Genomic DNA, 21,407 nt, shown 5'->3' with positions numbered 1-21,407 from the left:
CACTTGTCAAAACGATTGTGTTTTGACATTGTGAAAGTTCTTGGTAAAAGCTTACATGACCTGAATTTTTAGTTTTTATCAAGGATGCAGATGTTATTTTTCATTGGCATTGTGCTGGATGACTTCTTCAGAACAGAATATTTTTGAAGAGAAAAAACATCAGCATTACATTATAACTCTCGTACCTCCTGAACTTTCAAAAATATACCAGCATATGAAACATATAGTTAGCTCATATATGCGGTAATGTAAAAACCAGGAGCTGATACAGTGAGCAGGAAGCAGTCAATTTCATACAACCTATTTAGATTTACAGGAATTGATTTGATTGCAAATAAACTTAAACCTACATAGTTTTCACTTGAACATAAATCTGAATCTATACAATCTCTTTTATATAAGCTTAAAAAAAATCTGAACTATTCAGAACGTGTGTCAAAAACATTCTGATGCAGTTAAAAAATCAGAAATTGTGCCACATGGTCTTAATCTGTGAAATATTTACCAGCATATCCATGTGAGGTTTCGGCGTCTGGGTTATAGGTCCAGGGGGGAAACCCAGGAATATTGGTAGGGGCCTGCAAAACTCTTTGGGGAGATCCCCATAAGGTAACCTAATCAGATGCCCAGACCACTTTAACTGAGTCCTTTCACTGTGGAGAGCAGCGGCTGTTTCTGCACTTACAGAGGAAGCTCATCTCGGCTGCTTGTATCCATTATCTTGTTCTCTTGGTTGCGATCCAGAACTCATTAGTTCCATTATAGTTAAGAGTTGGAAATGTAGACTGACTATTAAATTGAGAGCTTTACTTTCTGGCTCAGTCCTTCTGTCATCACACAAAGAATGGAGCACCACACACATTTTAAGGTCCCAATCCATCTGTCCATCTCCTGTTCGACCATAGAGTTTACCATAGAGTGTGAACAAGACACAGAGATACCCAACCTCCCCTTGAAGAAAAGATGAATCCTCAACCTGGTGGGAGTAGTCCAAGTATTTTCACATCAGCACCATGGCTCGAAACTTGAGGAGCTGATTATCATTCTGGTTCCTTCAAACCCAACTGTGAACCTCTCTAGCAGGAGCTAAAAGCCCCTTCCTAAAGACACCAGCAGAACCATATTATCTGCCAAAGCAGATAAGTATGCCTTCACATCTTGTTCATTAGCACTACATACATATTGGTCACCCAGCTGTAGTCCAGTAGTCCAATTCTGGGATCAAGCTGTGTGTTAAGAGCACAGGCACAGTCTTGCTTTGAGTGTATGAGATAAGGCAGCCCTTAAATGCATCCCTGGTACCCTGTGTTCACCGAGCACCACCCACAAATTGCCTTGGGTTATATGGTAATAACCCTAGGTCCACAAAAGATGTAGACTGGAAACCAAACCTTTATGAACCTCGCAGCAGTTCCATCAGAGTAAAGATCTGAACAAATGCTGTTCTTCCTGAACCCAAGGTTCAACAATCAGTTGGAGTCTCCAACATCCTGGAGTAAGCGTCCCAGGGAAGCTGAGAAGTATGATCCTTCCAACTCTTTGGTCCCCTTTTTACAGGATTGAAACCAGTAATTCTTGTGACATTGATGACCATGACAGGCCCACTATGTCCAGGGTCTTGAGCAGTTTGGTATTAATCTCATCCGTTTCTGGTGCCCTGCCATAAACGAGCATTTTAACAATCACTTCTTCAGTCGTGAGTGTCTTTGCCAAGTTCTAACACTCTGGGGAGGATATGATGATAAAATTAAGTGACTCTTCAACCACCCAATAATATCCTCAGTCTGGATCCATAGACCAGGATGGTCCCTGTTTCCCCTTTCTGGGTCATTGAACATTTTGGTAGTACTTTGTTAAAGCCAATCTAAGTCCTTCTCTATAGCCAAGATGTTGCTCCTGCAGCCACAGATCCATTTGGTACCTGTCTGGTGTTTTAGGAGTCCCCAAAGCCAATCGAGACCTGAAGGCCTCTTTATTCACCGCTGCAGTCTTGCAAGTTCTGTGATATTCGCTGCAAGGGGCACTAATCCCGTTGAGGCTGCTGCTCCTGGAAGTCACGTTTGAGATGTAGAATCTTAACATAACCCAATCTAACTCATACCATGAGAGAAATTCTCCTAGAGGTGTGAGCTGAAGGTCTCCCTAACAGGAGGGCCTCTACAAGGCATAGTAGAGGCCCTGTACAGTTCTTTCTCACCTCTAAATTGGGCCGCCTTTTTGGGGCTTCAAGTTCATTGTTCACCTCATTTGCTAAATTTCTCCTTTTACTTTCCTGCTGTGTTTGTCTGAGAGTGTGTTGCTCTGTTTTGTTATGCATAAACTGAAATCTCTTGGCAATTTTCAACAATTCATGAGACACTCGCAGAGCATCTCTTGCTCGCAGTCTGTGGATATTGCAACAGTACAAAAAAAGCAGAGCCATGCTAAAGCCCTGATCCCTCTTACTTATAACAGGATTTGACCCTTAAGACTCACAGCATGACCCTCATCTGCTGCAATACCCTCATCCTGTTTAACCTACACTCTCACTATTGTCCTTTTGTCTCACACATGCACTTTGCAAACACACACGCACGGGAAAAATTTGAGGACGCACATAAAAAATTGAATCTTGACACACACATGGACAGATTTCAGGACCTCAAACCATCACAGCACTCTTTCCCGTCCTCCCACACACATGCAGGCTCAACGATATGATGTAACCCCAGCTTCATTTTCTGCCTAACACCCAACCTTGATGGATACAGCTAAATGTGAATCGCAAACAACTGCTCCTGGCACTGCAGAAGAAGAGGAAAGAAATGGAGAGATGACAAGGGATGGAGGAGGATAGGACAGAGAGAGGAGGATGTAGGAGAGGTTGCGGTGTGTGTGGTTTAACTCGCAGAGAACGGATGATGGGATTGCGCAAGTAAGAGATACAGAGTTGAAGGGGAGAGGCACGGAGGATGAGAGGATGGAGAGAGATGAAGGAGAAGAGATTGAGCAGGCAGCTAAGCGCCAGATTAAACTCTGGGGTCGTCAGCTGTAAAACAAACAGTCCTTTTAGCAGGGATCAAATCTAGACTTAACCCTCCTCCCTCTCACTCTTTCTCCCAAAGTCCTCCTCATCTTCTGTCCACACAAACACACAGATTGGCACGGAGGAGATAATGCTGATCGCTGAAGTAGAAAGGAATAGCAGGAGGAGGACAATTTCTGTGGAAATGAAGGCTTGGGTTTTGTATTCTTTGCCCTAAATGGCCCCTTTGAGAATAGGAAGTCTTTTAATACTAAGACAGAACTCTTTCATTATATTGTCTGCCTCCCTTATGTGCAACTTCTCCTCAGGATAGAGAGGTTATATAGCATAGAGAAAAGAGAGTTTTCTTCATATATCTCATTGTTTATATTGCATTTTTACAGTAATATTCCCCCGACGTTGCTGCTCATCTCAGAGCCCTGCTGCCTAGTTTAAATTTCTCAGTGATTTAGGTCTGGATGCTCCCTCTGTGCCTCCATCAGTCCCAAGGCTCAATTTCCAAACTGTCAGCTTTTATCCATGGCGCGGGGACTCTCCCTTTGTTGTGTCTGCATATTTTCATGTGTGTCCTGATATACAGCTTCCTCCACATTCAGAGGCAACTCTGCTAAGGCACCGAGGAAGAATGTCAAACACAAGAAGGCACCGGAAAACAGGAAAAAGTAACTGATCAAAACAGATCACAACATAAACGGAGAACTGGAACTACAATCGAGCCACTAAGGAACTACAAAATACCAACCAAAGATTTGTGTAAAAAATAAGAACCAGAAAATAGAATTTGGACAAAATAAACTAAAAGTTCTTTTGGTCAGTACATCTGTAGTCCTGTGGGGTTTAACACTTTTCTAACTTTTTAGAGGGGCTTGCTGAGGAGTTGTGCTACAGTTGCCTTAAAACTCTAAGTCTATAACAATCTTAAAGGACTTCATAAATAAATGTGATGTTCTCTGCTGCTTATTTTGTTTCCAATGCTATCAGACTCAGCCCTGGAGTGCCGCAAGGCATTGTACTAGGCCTTTTGCTTTATTTCTGTTGCTTCCTACACCCAAGACAGTGGCAAAATATTGTTAAATTTGCTGACAACACAGTAATGCTGGATCTTGCCTTCAACAGAAGGAGACTGCCTACATAGAGGAGGTCTAGTATGTGGCTGATTACCAATAAACTTGTTGGTTTATGTGGCCTACTCATCTATTTGCAACCTTTTCTGTTGAACACAATTCCATATTTTTGTATGGAGTAACCTGTCTATTTGCAGGTATTTCCATAGATTATTTCTAAAATTTGAGGCATTTCAGCTTGGGAAGCTGAAATATGTTTGTTCTTACTTTGCAGCAGATGTGATAAAGCTCATATAGGTCAAAGACCAGTTTGGTGTCTCCTCATATCTTTCAGACCATTACATGTAAACAGAGATCTAATATCTGTGATCCGTGTGATATTGATTTGGAATCTGGCTTAAATAAAAATCCTGCCCCCACATATAAAGGTTAGCAATTAACCCAGAAAGGTTTTGCAAATATTAAAATGACAATTTGTAGTTTTGAGTTGTTCACTTTCCTGTCTGTTCAAAACGTCTGGTTGCTAAGAAACAGAAATAGGTCATGACATTTCAGCATCTCTGAATTTTTGGGTTCATTAGTGAGATGTAGAGGTGTTGGAGAGAAGTATCCCTGAATATATATATATATATATATATATATATATGTATGGAAAATAAACTTTGGCAGCATTGGAGTTACAGCATATAGTTTAAAACACAATTACCCCTGATGACCAAATGTATGTAAACTTTGAAAGACGTTACACAAAAATCTCTAAAATATGTTCTTGTTACGCTTAGCAAATGTAATTATAACTAACCTACAACAAGAGAAAATTTAGTCTAATTAAACTTCAGACAGTGAGAAAAAAGTGTATTTTTGTACATATTGCCCTAAAGACAGGCTTTAGCTCCCCTGCAGCCCTGCAAGGATAAGCAGGTAAAGACAATGCATTGAAGGATGACGGATGTGATGGATGGATGTTCCTCTTCCCTCTAGGTTCAATCATCAGACACTATTACTGTTTATTCAGATTAAAAGCTGCCAACCCGTCAAGATTATTGTTGAAAGAACCCCTGATATTTAACCACATCTTAAGGCTTTGGATTTATTTGTACAGTTGGAAAAATAGGTTTTATTTTTGGCTCATTGAAATGAAATCCTGACAACTACTGATAAAATGCTTCTTTCACCTGAAGAGCATGGAGGCCCATTGGGTCAAAAGTGGAGTTTCAAAGGACTATTCATGCTTTTTTACACCCAAGGCTTCAGCTATGGTGATGGTTTCTTTACTTGTCTCAGTAAAAGAGAGATGTCAGATTTTTTTTTTTTAGGATTTTTCAGAATGCTGCTGCTCACTTTTTAACCAACACACGCAAGAGAAATCACATTACACCAGTTTTGAGCATTGCTTCACAGGATACCAGGTTATTTTTAGAGTTCATTTTAAAACTCTGGCCCTCACTTTGAGAGCTCTTCACAGTCAAGCCCCCTCGTAAATCTCCGACCTGCCTCACATCCCTGCCTGAACCCTGAAGAGCAGAGGGGATCGAGCCTTTCAGGGTGGAACATGCTGCACTGCTTAACTTCTGTTGACTCTTTTAAGAAGCAGCCAGACTCTTTCATTCAAACATGTCGACATTTCCATGGCTGTGGTTGCATTGTGCTTTTTATGTATCATGTTTTTATGCATCTTTGTCTTTGCTACTCTGTCTTTAAAAAAATGCTATCTCAATATCTTTTACTTATGTATCTGCTTGTAGAAGATATGTGTCATCTTGAAAGAAACACTTAAGGACTTACATTTCCTCATGAAGTAGAGTCTACTCAATCCCTTTTCTACCTTTTTATTTTGAATGTGTGATATCTGTAAAGTTCTTCAAACAGTTATTTTTTTAAGTGTGTGTGTGTGTGTGTGTGTGTGTGTGTGTGTGTGCGTGTGTTTGTGTGTGTGTGTGATTTCAGTCCCAACGTTTTTGCATGTGACCCAGGATCCCCTGGCAGCTAAAAGCACGACATTCAACTCAATTAGTGGCATGCATAATTGATAGCTGTCTGGGAGTGTATTTGTATTTACACTGGAATTAAAAGCCTCCGGTGTCAGCTATCACATCTGAGGAGCTGTAAGTGTGTGTGTGCGTGTGTGCGCGTGTGCGTGTGTGTGAAACTGTCTTGGAGAAGTGAATGCATAGAGCTGCATGTGCATCATAAGAAGCCTTAGAGGATAGAAGATTTTTTCTGCTGCAGGGAAAACTAATTCACAGTTAATCTCTCAGCAGCACGACACGTTGTTTTGGCTAATAGGTGCAAGACGAATGTACAATGCTGCTTTCACTGCAGCTACTTAACACTTTGATTTAGGCAGATTGGTTACAAATGCACCTTCTGAAAAATTGTATAAAATATAAAGGACTATTTTCATATGTTTGGACATAAGATTTAAAGATGCTAACCTGTTTTTATAACAAGCTTCATCAGCAAAATAGAGTACATTTCAAATTATTTCCAACAGTCAACAAATACCTTTTACACTGTTCACATTTTGCATCATTACACCTGCAAAGTTCAGTATGTTATGTTGACATTTGTGTGAAAGAACAACACAAAGTAGTGCATAATTAAGGATGCATGCTGTTTATTCAATAATGTCTAATAAATGTCAGAGGCCCTTATAGAACAGATGAAGATAAATTCAACTCAGCTAAACTCAACGTATTAATAATTAGGAGAATTTGAAGCCATGTAGTTGTACTGGAGCGGTTGAATTTAATTAGTAAGAGATGTTGAACCCCATTTATTCTCTTCCTCCTACTTATGATGGCCTCCATTTTGTCCATTTGCTTAAAAAGGAAAGTCAAAGTCCAGACATATATATAATTGAGAGTCTGTGAAAAAAATTGGACACTGATGTTCACAGATGCTCTCCATTCAACTTGACTGAGTTTGAGCTATTTGCAGAGAAGAATGGGTAAAGATTTCAATGGAATTAAAAAATGCTCTATAAATCCTAAAGGGGAGTTTCTATGCTGCATCCGTCTCGAGTTTTGACTTGAGGGTTGAATACAAATCCATAAAACATCTTTGAGATTTAAATGTGGAAAATTATGAGTCTTTCTGACTACTACTTTTTAACAAATAAAATTCCAATAAAATAAACTTTTGGTCATAATGTGGTATATTGTGAATGGTGTAAATCATTTCGTAAAGTGTGGTTTATTAAACCACTGATGCATGTGGAGAAGAAGCATTCAGCTTCTATGCACTACAAATCTGGAATAAAATTCCAGAAAACTGCAGAACAGCTGAAACATTGAGTGCCTTTAAATCTAGACAAAAACCCACCTGATTAGAGTTGCTTTTGAAACATAATCAATGAAACATTAATCAACAAACTGATGTGTGACAACGGCAAAATGTAATGTTTTAAATATTGACTGTGTTTTCTGTGATTTTGTATTTTTGTGTTATTATGAAGTAAAGCACTTTGAAATGCCTTGCTGCCTTGTTGCTTTCAAATAAGCTTCAATAAATCAATTTTTTAAAATATAAATCATGTCATCAAGTGAAAATCATAAACTTGTCTTTGGTACTTTTAAAGTTGTGTAGATTTTTTTTTACATCAACCTTTACCAAACAGAAAATCCCTTTAAACGGTGTTACTACGTGAATATGATCCTGAACGCAACGCGTCAGACGCCTCCAGCAGACGCCAGTGCGGCAGAGTGCTGAGCAGTCTGATAACCTTGGTCAAAGTCGCTGCCGTTGAGCAGAAAAGCAGCAGCTGAGGGGTGACAAATGGCCCTGGCACTGAGTTCATCACCTATTTGATTTAGCAAAGAGAAAACCACCAGTCACCTTCGCTCAGCGCCACGCTGCTGCCCCTGACTCGAAGTGGAGGAGGGAAAGTGCTTTCTCCTATTTCCTCCTGGTTTATTTCCCTCCAGTTCGTACTTCGCTTCTGCTTCGAACCTTTTGCTCTCTCGCTTGTAATGATGGTCATCTACGCTTGTTATACTGCTGACCCTGTTTCTCCTCTCTGAGAAATAACTGTTGCTTACAGCAGATGTTGCCCTAAAGATTCGTTAACTTTCAGTTCATCAGATTTTTTTCCCTCTCTGTTTGAAGGCAGAAATCCCAGTATGAAAACACACATTTTTCTTGACCAAATAAAATTCTTATACCAAATGTCATTTCCTGCTCTTCATTTAGTACTTTAAATGGTGACTGAAAAGATGTTGGACATAATTTACACCTCTATTTTGAGCAAGATCTTTGTTTTTAATGCTTTTAATATAAAGATTTGATTATTTTGCATAAGAAATATAGTATGTAAATCGTCAAATCCTGATAAATAGGAGTTATTCCTTTTCTGTGTTGCTCAAAGCACTACTAAAGTTAAATTCGTTGGCCTGATATTAATGCATCCAGCTGTAGTCTAGTTATATTGTAGCTATTAACACAAAATATGTCCCACAGGATAAAATGGTTTTTATGGCATATTTTTAAAGTGTATTTTAGCTGTTTTATTGTAATAAAATTTAACCCCTTTCTGTTTTTTCCTTACTTGGCTGCCATATTGTATGTTCTATCTGACTTGCAACACATTTTTCTTTTTATATTAATTTGCCGTTATAGGTGGGATCAGGCTTTTAAATGATCTCTGTGTGACTGTTGGCACTACAAAATGTATTTTAAAGGGAGTGCCATTGTTTTTAAAGTCAAAAAGTCATTTTAAACCATTTCTCTGACTGCTCTTCACAGCAGCCAGGCTGATCAGAATTAGAACAAAAATTACAATGTCTACCTAAATACTGCCAGAATTTCAGTGTTTTAAATTACAGTTTTTGTAGTGAATTGTAAGCATTTGGGTCTGACCACAAGAAGCTTTTAAATTCCTTGATAGGGTGTCAGTTTATTATGTCTCCTCTCCCAGAAAACATTTCCTCTGACTGCTTCTTCTTCTCTGGATACATTACACATGCACGTTTTTCTGTTTGTAAACTCAAATTCATGTTGCAAGCATGAATGTTGCTACGTTTATCTTTTGTGATGAGTCAGTTGTGCTTTGATGTCAGAGTTTTGGCTTTCTAACTCAGAATTTTCACATATTCCTCAATTTCAAACACGGTATAGAATAAAACAGTTGTTATCTATAAGCCTGGAAGCTGAACAGATTTTAACATATGCCTGTGACTTGTAGGTTTGTGAAGAAGATCAGAGCTGCTGGAGAAACTGTGATGATTGTTACCAGGGAATCATGACAGAGTGAACTTGTTTTAATGTTAATATTATTATTTTTTTACAGCATAGTTTTATTTAAACATTTTTAATCTGTTTTTATATATTTATTCTAACAAATTGTAACCATTTTATTGAATCTAACCTTGAATGGTTGGCATGTTGTTTACTTTTTCTTATGAACTAAACAAGAACATTTTAATCAGTTTTAGACTTTTTTTAAATGTTTTTGACCAAGTTTTTCTAATTCTGGCATGAAGGAGGCAGGAAAGGGAGCAATGGGAGACAAGAGGGTGGGGTGGGGTGAGTGGCTGGGGGTCAGATGAGACAGAGGGTTTAGGATCCAGTCCATCCATCCCTGGACTCGCAGTGGGCCGGCGGACAAAGTGATCATTGTTTCCCAGTTGGCGAATAGTTTTCCACTCCAGTAAAGGTAACGGGACATTTTGATTTCTTACTTTACTGTTTTTACCACAAAGATAATTTCACAGCTAATGAAGTAATTGGTGAACATATGTATTGTATTTATTAAAAATACTCTTTTTTTGTAATAGCTTCACAATTTGTGTTGCTTTATTTTTAATTTGACTATAGATAAAATAGGATTCATGATTAAAGTGACTTTTAATGCTCATGAGCTGTAAATGAGCTGAAATAATGTTAAAAAAAATTGTTTGTAAATGTTTATAATTTCCTTTTTGATGGCAGACCATTTCGAAGCTGGCCTTAAATGTTGGCCTAAAGGTGTGAAATATCCCGTGACCCCTGAGTGTCCTCCCACATGAGAGGAAACAGGGAAATAAAGTAAGAGCTGAGGAGGAGAGATCGTTTTGTTGTTGCTCCAAGATAAGGGGATATTACAGCTTGTGGAAAGGAGCTTATAGCAGAGGAGAGACATGATTCACTGGGGAAGAAGTGAAGTGCTTCTTTCTCGTAGAGATGAGCTTTTAGCCTTCCAGGGAGAACGTCGGCTGCAAATCGCAGAGTGGGGGGAAGGTCATTGTGTCTGTGAGAGGATGATGTGTGTGTTTACCAGGAGAAATTATACAAAACTAACAAGAAGAACAGTTTCTGCAGGAGGGGAATTATGCTTCTCCATCCTGATGAGTTAAAGATAATCTTATGCACTTCATACGTTTTATGCATGTAATGAATATCATGAACTCAGGCTCACCGGTAACCGAATATATATGAGAATAAATAAAAATTCTGTGATGAAGATGCTGAATTATTGCATCTGTTTGTCTGTCTTTGTGACAGATGCAGTGCAGCTGTAACTCCTCAGTCGGGCACTTTTCATCACCTTACTGGAGCCGAGGTAAGACTGTATGCGTTTGTGCTGATTTTCATCTCGGCTATTTGCATATTTGTGGGTTGACATTTGCGTAGGAGGACTTTTATATGAATAAAAAAGTTATTATGAATTCCCTCTCTGCAGAACCCGTCTACGTCTTGCATTTTAATGCAATAAAAAATAGATTAGACTATGAAAAAAATAAACATGATGTCTTTATGGACAAACTGCACCAGTAGGAAGTTTAAGGAACCAGCTCACATAAAACTCACAGCTGAAGTTATGAAAAATACAGCATGAAGGCAATTATGTTGAACATGCAAATCTTCCATCTATGTTACAAGTTTTATTTTTTCTATCATTTTTCCTTTTTTTTGACACAAGCAGAGTAAAGTTGTAGATGTTTTTGGATTGTTATATAAAGGTTGTTCTGAAGCTTTTGAGAGTCTTTCTACTATCATCCGACTTTTTGCATAAATCCTGCAAATGATTATAATCAATAAATATTTTGCAATGATAATATTTAAAAAAAAATTATTCTAAGGTTGTCTTGATCAACATTCATACAGAATTATTGTATTTCTGAGACCTCTACAGCTGTTCAACCTGCTGTCATGTGTAAATACATTGCTAATTACATTTTCTCATTCTTTATAGAAAAAATGCAAAAACATGTAACATATTATATTGTTTAATAGTTAAAAAATATGTTTAAATATCCCAAATATTTTCAAAATGTGTACATATTGATCTTTATGTATGAAATAATTGCATTATTTTTTTATTATTTTAAAAAATGTATATAAAATTCTACATATTTTGGAGCATGTTTAGATAAAAGACCCAATATTTTTTTTACTGTTCAAAAATCTTAATTTTATGATGTTTTTTGTATGAGGTTTTTAAAAGTTAAGCCTTATGCCAATGATCATCATTTTTAAATTTTTCTAAGACCTCAGTCTATCATGTTTGTACATTCATCATAGCCTGCTGTAAAGATTAATCATTTTATGAAATTTATATATTTTTTTAATCAAAATTCACAATGCATAAAAAAACATTTCTAATAATAGTTCTGTTGTTCTACTGTAAAGGTTCAAACAAACTAAACAAACAAAATTTATTTTTTTTCCTATGACATTGATTATGGATTTAGAAAACAGAATAAATTATGCCGTTTTAGAAAAACATTTTATTAAATTACTATACACTGTTCAGTTTTTAAATTACATATTTTTCTGAACTTAGGTTTTTCATCTGCATGCTAGCTCTGCAGGAAACATGTCTTCATGTTTTCCTAAAAGAAATGCTTCTTGTTTCATTCTGGATCTAAATTATTAACAAATATTTTTATTGATTTTATGTATCTGGATTTAAAGTTCTGGTGCTACCGCTTTAGAAAATGTTTAAAATGTAGAAGATGCACATGACTGCTGAGCTGCACCGAGTCAGCCCAAGGTTGTGTGAGGCCCCTTGCAGAATTAAATTTTCCTGCAGTTAAATGTACCAGTCAGCACCAGCATTTTTCTTATTTAGTCCATCTTGCAGTTTGCATTTAAAAACTTATTTTTGTGAATAAATATTGAAATAAACAAATCATTTAATAAAGTTCTTAATTTGAACCTTTTTTTGTTTTACTTTCAGTTATTGAATATTTAATTTTGTTGTAATTCTTTGAAGTTCAGATGCTAAATACTTTGCACAGTTTGGTGTGAAGGACTAGCTTTTTCAACTTTTCTGGATTGGCCACACCCACATGCTTTGATGTATGGAAAAGACTTTGATAACTTTTGATCTTTAATGGCTTGTAAATAAGGCGAGTGATTTTGGAGTCTCAAAAACTATAGGAGTTTGATGAGATACAACATTTGTAGAAAAAAATAAATAAATAACACAATGGTGGCTTTGATCCAAAATGGCCGACTTCCTGTTGAGTGAGGACCACTTTTTTTGTACCTCTTGATAAAATACACGTGTACCAAATTTCATAATTCTGGGTTAAAGCATGGCGTGGGGATGATCATTTAAAGTATTGTAGGGGGCGCTGTAGAGAAATTAGGCCACACCCATCAGAGATTGCTGTGGGTTCCTGATGGGGGGCAGATCAGGATCGATCCCAGTGAGTTTGGTGCACCTTTGTTTAAATCCATGAAATTTTGAGTCAGACACATTGCAACAGTGTCTTCACTGCAGGCAATAAGCACAAAAAATAAAACTCTATTTCCACTATACAATTCAAACACAACACACGATTCTACTAAAAGAAGCAAAGAGAGAAAAACTAAACAAAATGTTGACTACAAATGTTCAACTGGTCAAAGTCCAATTTTTTTATCTAAATCAGGGGCATGTATATTTGAAACTGTATGTATAATTTAGTAAGTATTGGAGAAAATTCCTAATGAATTCAGACTCATGCAAGAGATTCTTATTTTAAGTTGCATGTTGCATATTTATTCCATAGTGAGATAAGAACAGTTCAAAAAAATCATCAGAAACCCATAACCACAATCAGCATACATAAACTTCTGACCAGAACTTTATTCACATTACTTAATAAACATGATGAAATTCTCACTTTCTGAAAAACAGAAAAGGAAAACAGAACGCAGGAGATCCATGACAGAAACGAAAGTGAGAACTGTTGCACTGGATTGCAACAGATTTCCAAAGTTGCCTGAAAATGTTGACTAATATCTGTAGCAGAGATAGAAAACCACATATTTTACAGGGACCTTTCAAAAACAATAAATCATGGGAAAATGAAACGCAGTCATTCAGTTTTTCTGCATGTCAGAAAAACCAAGTGTCAAAATCCCTTAACCCTTCTAGAACCGAACCTGTCGCCGCCGACATGTAAACATTTGCAGTACCGTAATTCCACCACACTTGGCGCTATCTGAAAAATTCCAACGGTTTCTGAAAGGGGAGACGTTGCACTTTCCAGCCAATATCGGGTTATTACGGTAATTTCACAGCTGCAGCTGCAGAGAGTGAAATTAATCCGGGGGGCACTCGTTTAATAGACGGTAAATTGTGAAAATGACTTGTTGGATATTGAAAGTTCCAGTTGTTATGGGTACATGGGTAAGTATATCATCTCACAGGACATTTAAATAACTACTTACAATTAAAATAAGGAAGATTTATATAGGCAGACGTTTGAAATTCGGGTCTAAAAGGGTTAAAGATGTTTTCAGCTCTGAAACTTCTCTTCAAACATGACAAATGCACAAAACTTTCAGATTATAAACTAGAAAATTAGTTGTAATTAATTGTTAAAGTATGATATGGTATTGAACAGAATAGAAGCAGAGATCATTTTTATTCTTAACTGTAAAATAAACACAAACTAATAAACTATTCATCAGAGGTCAAAACAAAATAAATAAACAATACAAATTAATATAAAGATTTTTGGTTTAGATATTCATATAAAAACTGTTTGCCTTGTTCAGTGTTTTATAAGAACTTCTGTAAATACAAAATGCCGACAAGAGCAATAAAACTGCGTCCTATTAATCGACCACCTCTGATCCTAATATTTAATGCAATTATTTTAAACCTTAGTTACAGTAAAGAGATTAGAAAGTGCTGCCATATTCTAATTCGTTTTTAATGAGACAGCAGGTTAACTATTGCAGGTAAAAACACCTGATTTGTTTCATCAAGCCGAACCAAAGCAGCTTGTACAGCAGGTATTTGCAACACGGTTTTTAATGAGGAGTTAAGCTCCTGAACTAAAACACCTGTTAGGAGATAAACCTAAAATAACGAGACGAGTTGAATATCTTTTTTCCCCCCGCGGTCGCACCGTGTAATTTGAGCTCACAAGAGAGGCACAGAGCCTTTCCGAATACACAGAAGTATTACTTTTTTATTGTACCGACCAACTTAACCAAAATCCTATAATCCATAGCAAGAGAAATCATCCGTGAGGAAAAATATGTTGAACTCAGATTTAGGGATCTGGGACGATGATAAATGGAGCTCAAGGGTTTTACCCCAGCTTTTTAATAAGAATCAGATATTTAAAAGAGAACAAACTCTACTTATCTTTGTTCCTATCTGGTTGGAAACGGCTTTATGCCAGATCAGTTTACACAGTGTGGGAATGAAACGGCTTTAAATTTGGCAACGCTTTAATTTTTTATTAAAGCAGTGGCAATGATGGATAACTAATGTGTTAAAAGCCTTTTTTATTAACCACACTGTCTTTGTCTTAATTCTGCTGTTAGTCAGGTTCAGTGAAACACTGCCTGAGGTTCTCTAAGGACACATTTGAATAGAAATGATTCCCGCTGCATTTCTGCAGAAGCTCAAATTGAGTTGCTTGTGTCTTTTTATCATGAGATAAACTGTTTCCCACTCTATATGAAATTAGTCTGCAGCCTAATTTGTAGAGAATCCTGTGCAGGTGGTGCAGTGAGACAGGAGGGACAAATGGATTCAAAATGGAGGTGGGTTCAGATCAAGAAGGTCAACATGAGTTGCTTGTGTTTGGATCGTTTATCGGCAGGTTTGAAAGATGAAGCCAGGCAGGACTTTCCACCGAGTATCAGAGATGCAGATGACTTTGTGATGTTTAGTGAAACAAAGGAGAGCCTGGAGAGAAAGTGTGCATAAAAAGGAAAGTTTACAATGTAGTTTAAAAATAAGATTCTCATTGGGAGTGACCGAAATGGAAACTATTAGAAAAAGCTAACATTAAAAATGTAGCAACTTCTATGACAGAGGTGAAATGTTCTTTTCTGCACTCCATTCAGCCTTCCTATTATCAACGGAAAGTCTTGCTCTCTCACACAACCTGAATGAACCAACAGCAGGTCCAAACATCTCATGGAAAACAGTTTTATTTTAAATAACTGTTAGAGTACTAATTGTTTGTAAGTGAAAATATTTGATTTTCAGTTGTGGATTAAATTTCTCTGCTTAAATTTGTTGCAGGGTTTAAAATAATTTTTTACGGGTGTGCTGTGGTGGCGCAGGGGTTAAGCACAACCCACATATGGAGGCCTTAGTCCTCGACGCAGCCGTCGCAGGTTCGATTCCCAACCTTGGCGACCTTTGCTGCATGTCTTCCCCCTTCTCTCATTACCCACTTTCCTGTCGATGAAGTATCAAATAAAGGCCACTAGAGCAAAAAAAAAAACTAATTTTTTACAGTACTGTGTAAGGTTTAAATTGCTCCTGCTGTAGTCTCTTTCTTTGTTTTATCAAAGTAGCCAGAATTTCTCATGATATTTCATGTTGGTCTTAATCAACAGTTCTTTAAAGTCTGGATTATTGGGAGGGTAAAATGAGGAACTGGAACTGGTCCAGTTGAAGCTGTTACTGGTTTTATAATTTGACATTTCTTCTCCTCCCCACAGCAGTGCTGTTTCCTGATTGGGCCTACAAACCTGCCTGGTCTCCTGGTTCCAGGCAGGTCCAGCTGTGGCACTTCCTGTTGGAGCTGCTGGGCTGCGGCGAGGGCGGAGCCATCGGCTGGGGGGGCGAGTGGGGCGAGTTTGTCATCAGGGACCCCGAGAGGCTGGCCAGGCTGTGGGGGGAGAGGAAGGGCAAACCACACATGAACTACGACAAGCTGAGCCGGGCGCTCAGGTAAAGACGCACCATTCCTATCTGAGCTGATCCTGCCTCAAGCTGCTGCTTTCAAAACTATTAAAAAAAAACCCTCCTTGGCAGTACAAGTTGTACATATTAAAATGTAGCATCTAAAATGCCTCTTAGATGCAACACATTGCGTCTGTGAGAAAACAAGCAGCTAAAGTGCCCTGGAGGAACTGGAGTGCTCACATCAGCATTTCAGTCTGACACAGAAACACGTTGTGCTTGCAGATACTACTACAACAAACGCATCCTGCACAAGACCAAAGGGAAAAGATTCACCTACAAGTTCAACTTCAGCAAACTCATCCTCGTCAACTATCCAGGGTACCTGCCTCCGTCCAGCCATCAGGTCCTTATCAACAATTTACAGGGTTTCACGTTGCTTCTTGTCGTCTTTATTCCCTAAATAATTCGGTAAAAATCACAAAACCTTCCTAAAGCTCTTTGATAAAAGTTTTAAAGTCACATTTTTAGAGAGAAGACGCCATTCTCTCTTCATTTATTGGCAATCTTAGAAAAGAAATGCAAAGTAAACTCAGATTTTATTTTAGTAGCAGAATTTACCCCATCACAGGGCAACAACCACATAACAACAATTCATATAAAATAAAATATTCTAAAGCATTTTTATTTATATTTAAGATTTTAAGCTAACCAGAATGTCTGTGACTTTTTTTTTATTAATAACTTAAGACTTCCTGTTTCGTTTTTCAAAATGGAAAAGACAGCAGAACATAGATTCAAATAGTGAGCTTCAAAAAGTGTGTTGAACTTTTAAAGTGAGGAAATGGCAAAAGAAAACCCATAAATTCAGGACATCATAGTCCTAAATGATTTAAACAGACAAAAATAAAACATCAACTTCACCTCTTCTTGTTTTTGACAAATTCAAGGCCTTTTGAGGCTCTATGTTGGAGAGCAAAGAGTATCATTCTGGGTTCCCAAACCTCAGAAACAATCCCTACATTTGCCAGTGAAAGGTTTAGCATCACATCTGTAAATGTGATGCTAAACAGCTAAACTTTACTCTGTCTGTTTGGTCAAATTAAAGTGAACTTTCTTGATCATTTCATGCAAAGCCATTGAACAGTTCCTCATTTAAAGTTTGATCTGTGATGCTGTGGGCCTGTTAGAGTGAATTTTATCCTAAACTCATCAGCAGGGGCAGCGGTATTTATGCTACAGATTAGATTTTTAATATAGAAATCAACCTTCTAAAATTAAAGGTGCATGGAAAATTAATTCACTGGAGTAAAACATCAATTCATTCTAAGGCTTTTTTCTTTTTAGCTATAATTACCATAAATGCTTCAAAGTAAAACATTTTCCTCCTCAACATAACAGTTTTACAATCTGGACTCCTGGATATCTATTAAATTATGTAAAATAAATCAAGCATATGACTCACCAAAGAAGGGAGGGAGTAGGTTAAAGGCTGAAGACAGGGTAATTATTTTATAAATTCTGCAATAGTAAGGATTATTAAAGAGGCAATTTGCCATTTAAAGCTAAAATGTGCTGCATAAGCATCTAAAAATCTTCCCTTTTTAGTTAAAAAAGTGGATTACAGAATTACATTTCTAATGTAATAAAACTGAGGAACACTTTCCTCCTTCTGGGTTTTTTTCTGAACCCTTCTGATTCTTTCACAGTTTTTAAAAAGTTCCAAAAGTTAAATAATGAGAATGCAACTAAACCTGCGGTTTTAATTCAAATTAACACACCAAGAAACACAAGTTCTGTTGAGAAATGTGCTTGTTTTTTTTTAAACCTAACGGATCAAATGCGTTCAGTGTGTCACTGCAAGCACAACCTGGACTCTTTCCTCCACGAAAGCAGTCGCAGGCAGGGATTGGAGTAATCTCGGAATAACCCAGGCTTTCCCTGAATTAGTCCTCGTATGGATCGCAGCATATGCTGCTCCCAGACCTCTATACGTCATGCAGAATTAGCCGTGACAGAACAGATGTGCGCGTCCTAACAGCCGTGTGCACTAATGCTTCTCCATATGACCACAGATGCTGCTCATGGAGCTGTGCTCCGATAACAAGTTCAGAGAGTCTTCTCCTTATTCTGCAAGACAGTGTGACTAAATCATTCAAAAAAAACAAAAAACAAAAAAAGAATCAATTAATCAAATTTCAGAACAGTTCTCTGCTTTAATTTAATCAATGTTAAATGGGCCTTGGGGTTTCGCTTCTTTTGGTGCAGAATGTTCTCCAAATTCTCTGAATTTTTGTCAGCCTAGGTCCCCTGCTGATCAAATGATTTAGCATTAATTTAGTATTTAGTACATTTTCTAGAAATAATAATAATAATAATAATAATAATAATAATAATAATAATAATAATAATAATAATAATAATAATAATAATAATAATAACTTTTTTTTCTTTTCCATCATTTTGCAAGCAATTTCTCTTTTTTCGTGTTTCATGCTTTCAGTTTAAAACATGTGGTGTTCCTAATGTTTTGGCTGAATGTTTGCAGACTGCATTGTGTTGATGGTGTTGGTTTCTTCCATCCCTCCATCCCTCCATCCATCCCTCCATCAGCTGGTCCACAGGGCCCCTCTATGCCTCCCATTCCTCTCCTCTGAGAGTGGCCTTCCTCACTGTGGAGGAGCAGGATCATTGATAGACAGAGGTAAACATAGTGATTAAAAATCACGTCTTTAGCTGCTCACACATCTGGAACCAGCTGGATTTTCATCTTCCGATAATTATTTTTCCTAACCAGCATATTTCTTTTTTATGACAAATGCAACAAAAGCTAACAATCTGTTGGTCTAAAGAACAAACTGAAAAGGTGTAATACCACACAATTAATCACCAAATATTGCAGAAGTACTTATTATCTGTAGCTCCTTTTAGCTCCTATTACAAGGATACAGTTTCTGTACTTGAATGCATTTCAGGCTGAAACTAGGTGACTATATATGAAAATAAATGTTTACATACAGTCACTATGAATGTCATTTTGACATACCAGAAATTCAGAAAACGTGTGCTTCCAGTATTTAAATTCACTGAATATGCATTTGAATACAAAATACAAAATTACTCAAATGCATATTTATAGATCCTGAATTATTGGTGAATTTATGTGAACACTGTTATGCAAAACTAAATTCAACCTTGGTTTTAAATGTTGTTTCTGGTAAAGTGGATAATTTTTGAAAAAGAAAAAAAAATAGATATAAAAAATCATGAATGCTAATAAATCACTACCACTGCTCATCTTGCTTTGATAATTGCAATAATTGTAAATTCTTCTTTTTTATATTTATGAAAATTTATGAAAGAACTAGAACTACAAACTGCAGCCCTAGATCCATTCACTGATGTGAATCTGGTTGCTACAACCCATAGATAATCAGATAAACTGATGGTGATTCCCAGGTACGCCAATAATCAAGTGCCATAAATGTGATACACACTTTTTTTCACATCAACAAGCAATTCCTTCCTGATGTTTAACATATAATGGGGAAAAAGACTAATTTCAACATCCTTAGTGATTCTAACTCTGCCAACCATACACATGTACAAACACACAAATGCTCGTTTTAGTAATTTGCTTAAATGTACCATTCATTGATGAAAGTTAGTTGTTTATTTGGTGAGTTGGAACCATATCTGATTTATTTTTGTCAAAAAAAGGTTTTTTTATGAATATAGTTTTTGTTTGATTTGTATTTCATTTCTCATAATCACTGTAGAAAACTTGATGTTTTAGACCCCTTGTAGCGTAATGCTGCCCTGAGGCAACAAACCCAAATCCGGTTCCGGGAGGTGTCAGGGTCCGATTTTATGATTGATATGTAATTAGGAACCAACAAGCTCCCAAAGAATGCAGAAAAATATTTTTTCCCTAAAAAAATAAAAAGTCATGCCATAGAAGGTTAAGATTGGAAGAGGTTTCATACTGTCATGACATAGTGGGTGTTTCAGCAATTATGTAAAAAAATTATTAAAGTTACATAAAACTTTATGTAACTTTAATAACTGATTGTCTGTGGAAAACAATTTACTAACTAGAAACAACCAATCAGAGCTAAGAGGCGGGTCTTAGCAATGTCAATCACAATTTCATATAGCTGCTCATCCTCTTTCACTCTCCCCCTCGCTGAGACCCTCCTCCTGGCTCTGATTGGTTGTTTTTGGTCGGGAACACCTCATTTTTTCAGAGGACAGGTGGAGAAGATCCATTTTTCCCACAGATTATTTGTCTGATATCAATCTGTCACAACATGGTGACAGTTTCAACAGATATGTAAAAAAGAAACCCATATTCTTTATAAGAGTTACATACTGCAGCTTTAAGGCTAGCTGAGTGCTTCATGGTTTGGAAAACGGTTTTGTTATTGTGACATTGACAGATTAAAATTGTGTGTCTGCGCGCCGCTCATCTCAGCGGAGACTCATGATTGATGTTCCTCCTCAACAGCTGCTCAGCCTCTGCCACACACCTTCCTGCTCCCCAAGCCGCTCCCGGTGCCTCAGCCCCTCCACGGCCCCATCCCATTCATCCCCGCTGTCGCTCGCCCGGAGGTCGGCCAGAGAGAGCCCAGGGAGTCGGGTCTAAATGCAAATGGCTGGCTGCACAGAAGCTCCGCAGACTGGGACGTGAATCCCCACATAAGCTGGAACCTGTCAGGAGAGAAGCAGCAGGACGACGACAGAGTGGGGAAACATGCAGACTGAGGACAGGGAATACAAATGAAATACTTTCTTTCATTAAGTCTCTCCAGTTTAATTATTTTTGTCTCTGTTTTGAGTCGTTGTGGCATAGTTTATTACCTGTGGATTAAAATTCACAACATTTGTAAACTATTTATGGGTTTGGACTTCCTTTTTAATAGAACTACTGATAAACCCTGCATCTTTTATGGGGCGGCAGGGGAACTAAACTTGTAAACAATTACCAACATAGGATTTGTGTTTTGGTAAATAAATCAATTCTTTTGCAGCATACATTATTTAGCTGTTTGTCTTGCTTCCTATCCCGCTGCTTTGAGCTTTATGAAAATGACATGAGTGGTATGCCATAAATGATGCATTCAAACAGGGACTGAGAAATTTTCATCAAAGCGGGTCCCACGTGTCTGTCTCTGCAGCATCAGGACCAGCTCCCTCTTCTTGCACTTACCACTCCAACAGAGCAGGGGGCAGTAAAGAGATTGAGGTG

The 21,407-nt window shown here is 37.4% G+C and overlaps 1 protein-coding gene across 2 annotated transcripts; it reads left to right on the top strand.

Moving 5' to 3' along the window:
* Nucleotides 1-10,569: 10,569 nt before the first annotated feature.
* On the top strand, nucleotides 10,570-21,067 carry LOC106930720 (ETS domain-containing transcription factor ERF-like). Of its 2 annotated transcripts, none has more exons than XM_088015066.1 (5): nucleotides 10,570-10,627; nucleotides 15,979-16,207; nucleotides 16,445-16,565; nucleotides 18,773-18,863; nucleotides 20,667-21,067. In XM_088015066.1, the coding sequence occupies exons 1-5, from the start codon at nucleotides 10,570-10,572 to the stop codon at nucleotides 20,921-20,923; spliced, it is 756 nt and encodes a 251-aa protein (XP_087871192.1). In that variant the 3' UTR covers nucleotides 20,924-21,067. The 2 variants fall into 2 exon arrangements, with proteins under 2 accessions (XP_087871192.1, XP_014863942.1); XM_015008456.2 differs by having other exon boundaries at nucleotides 15,976-16,207.
* Nucleotides 21,068-21,407: the final 340 nt, after the last annotated feature.

This window comes from Poecilia mexicana, unplaced genomic scaffold (genome assembly GCF_051168715.1).
Source record: "Poecilia mexicana isolate PSO_F unplaced genomic scaffold, ASM5116871v1 scaffold_17, whole genome shotgun sequence".
NCBI lineage: Eukaryota > Metazoa > Chordata > Actinopteri > Cyprinodontiformes > Poeciliidae > Poecilia > Poecilia mexicana.
Note: the sequence above shows the minus strand (reverse complement) of the source record. Positions and strands in the feature narration are given on the sequence as shown.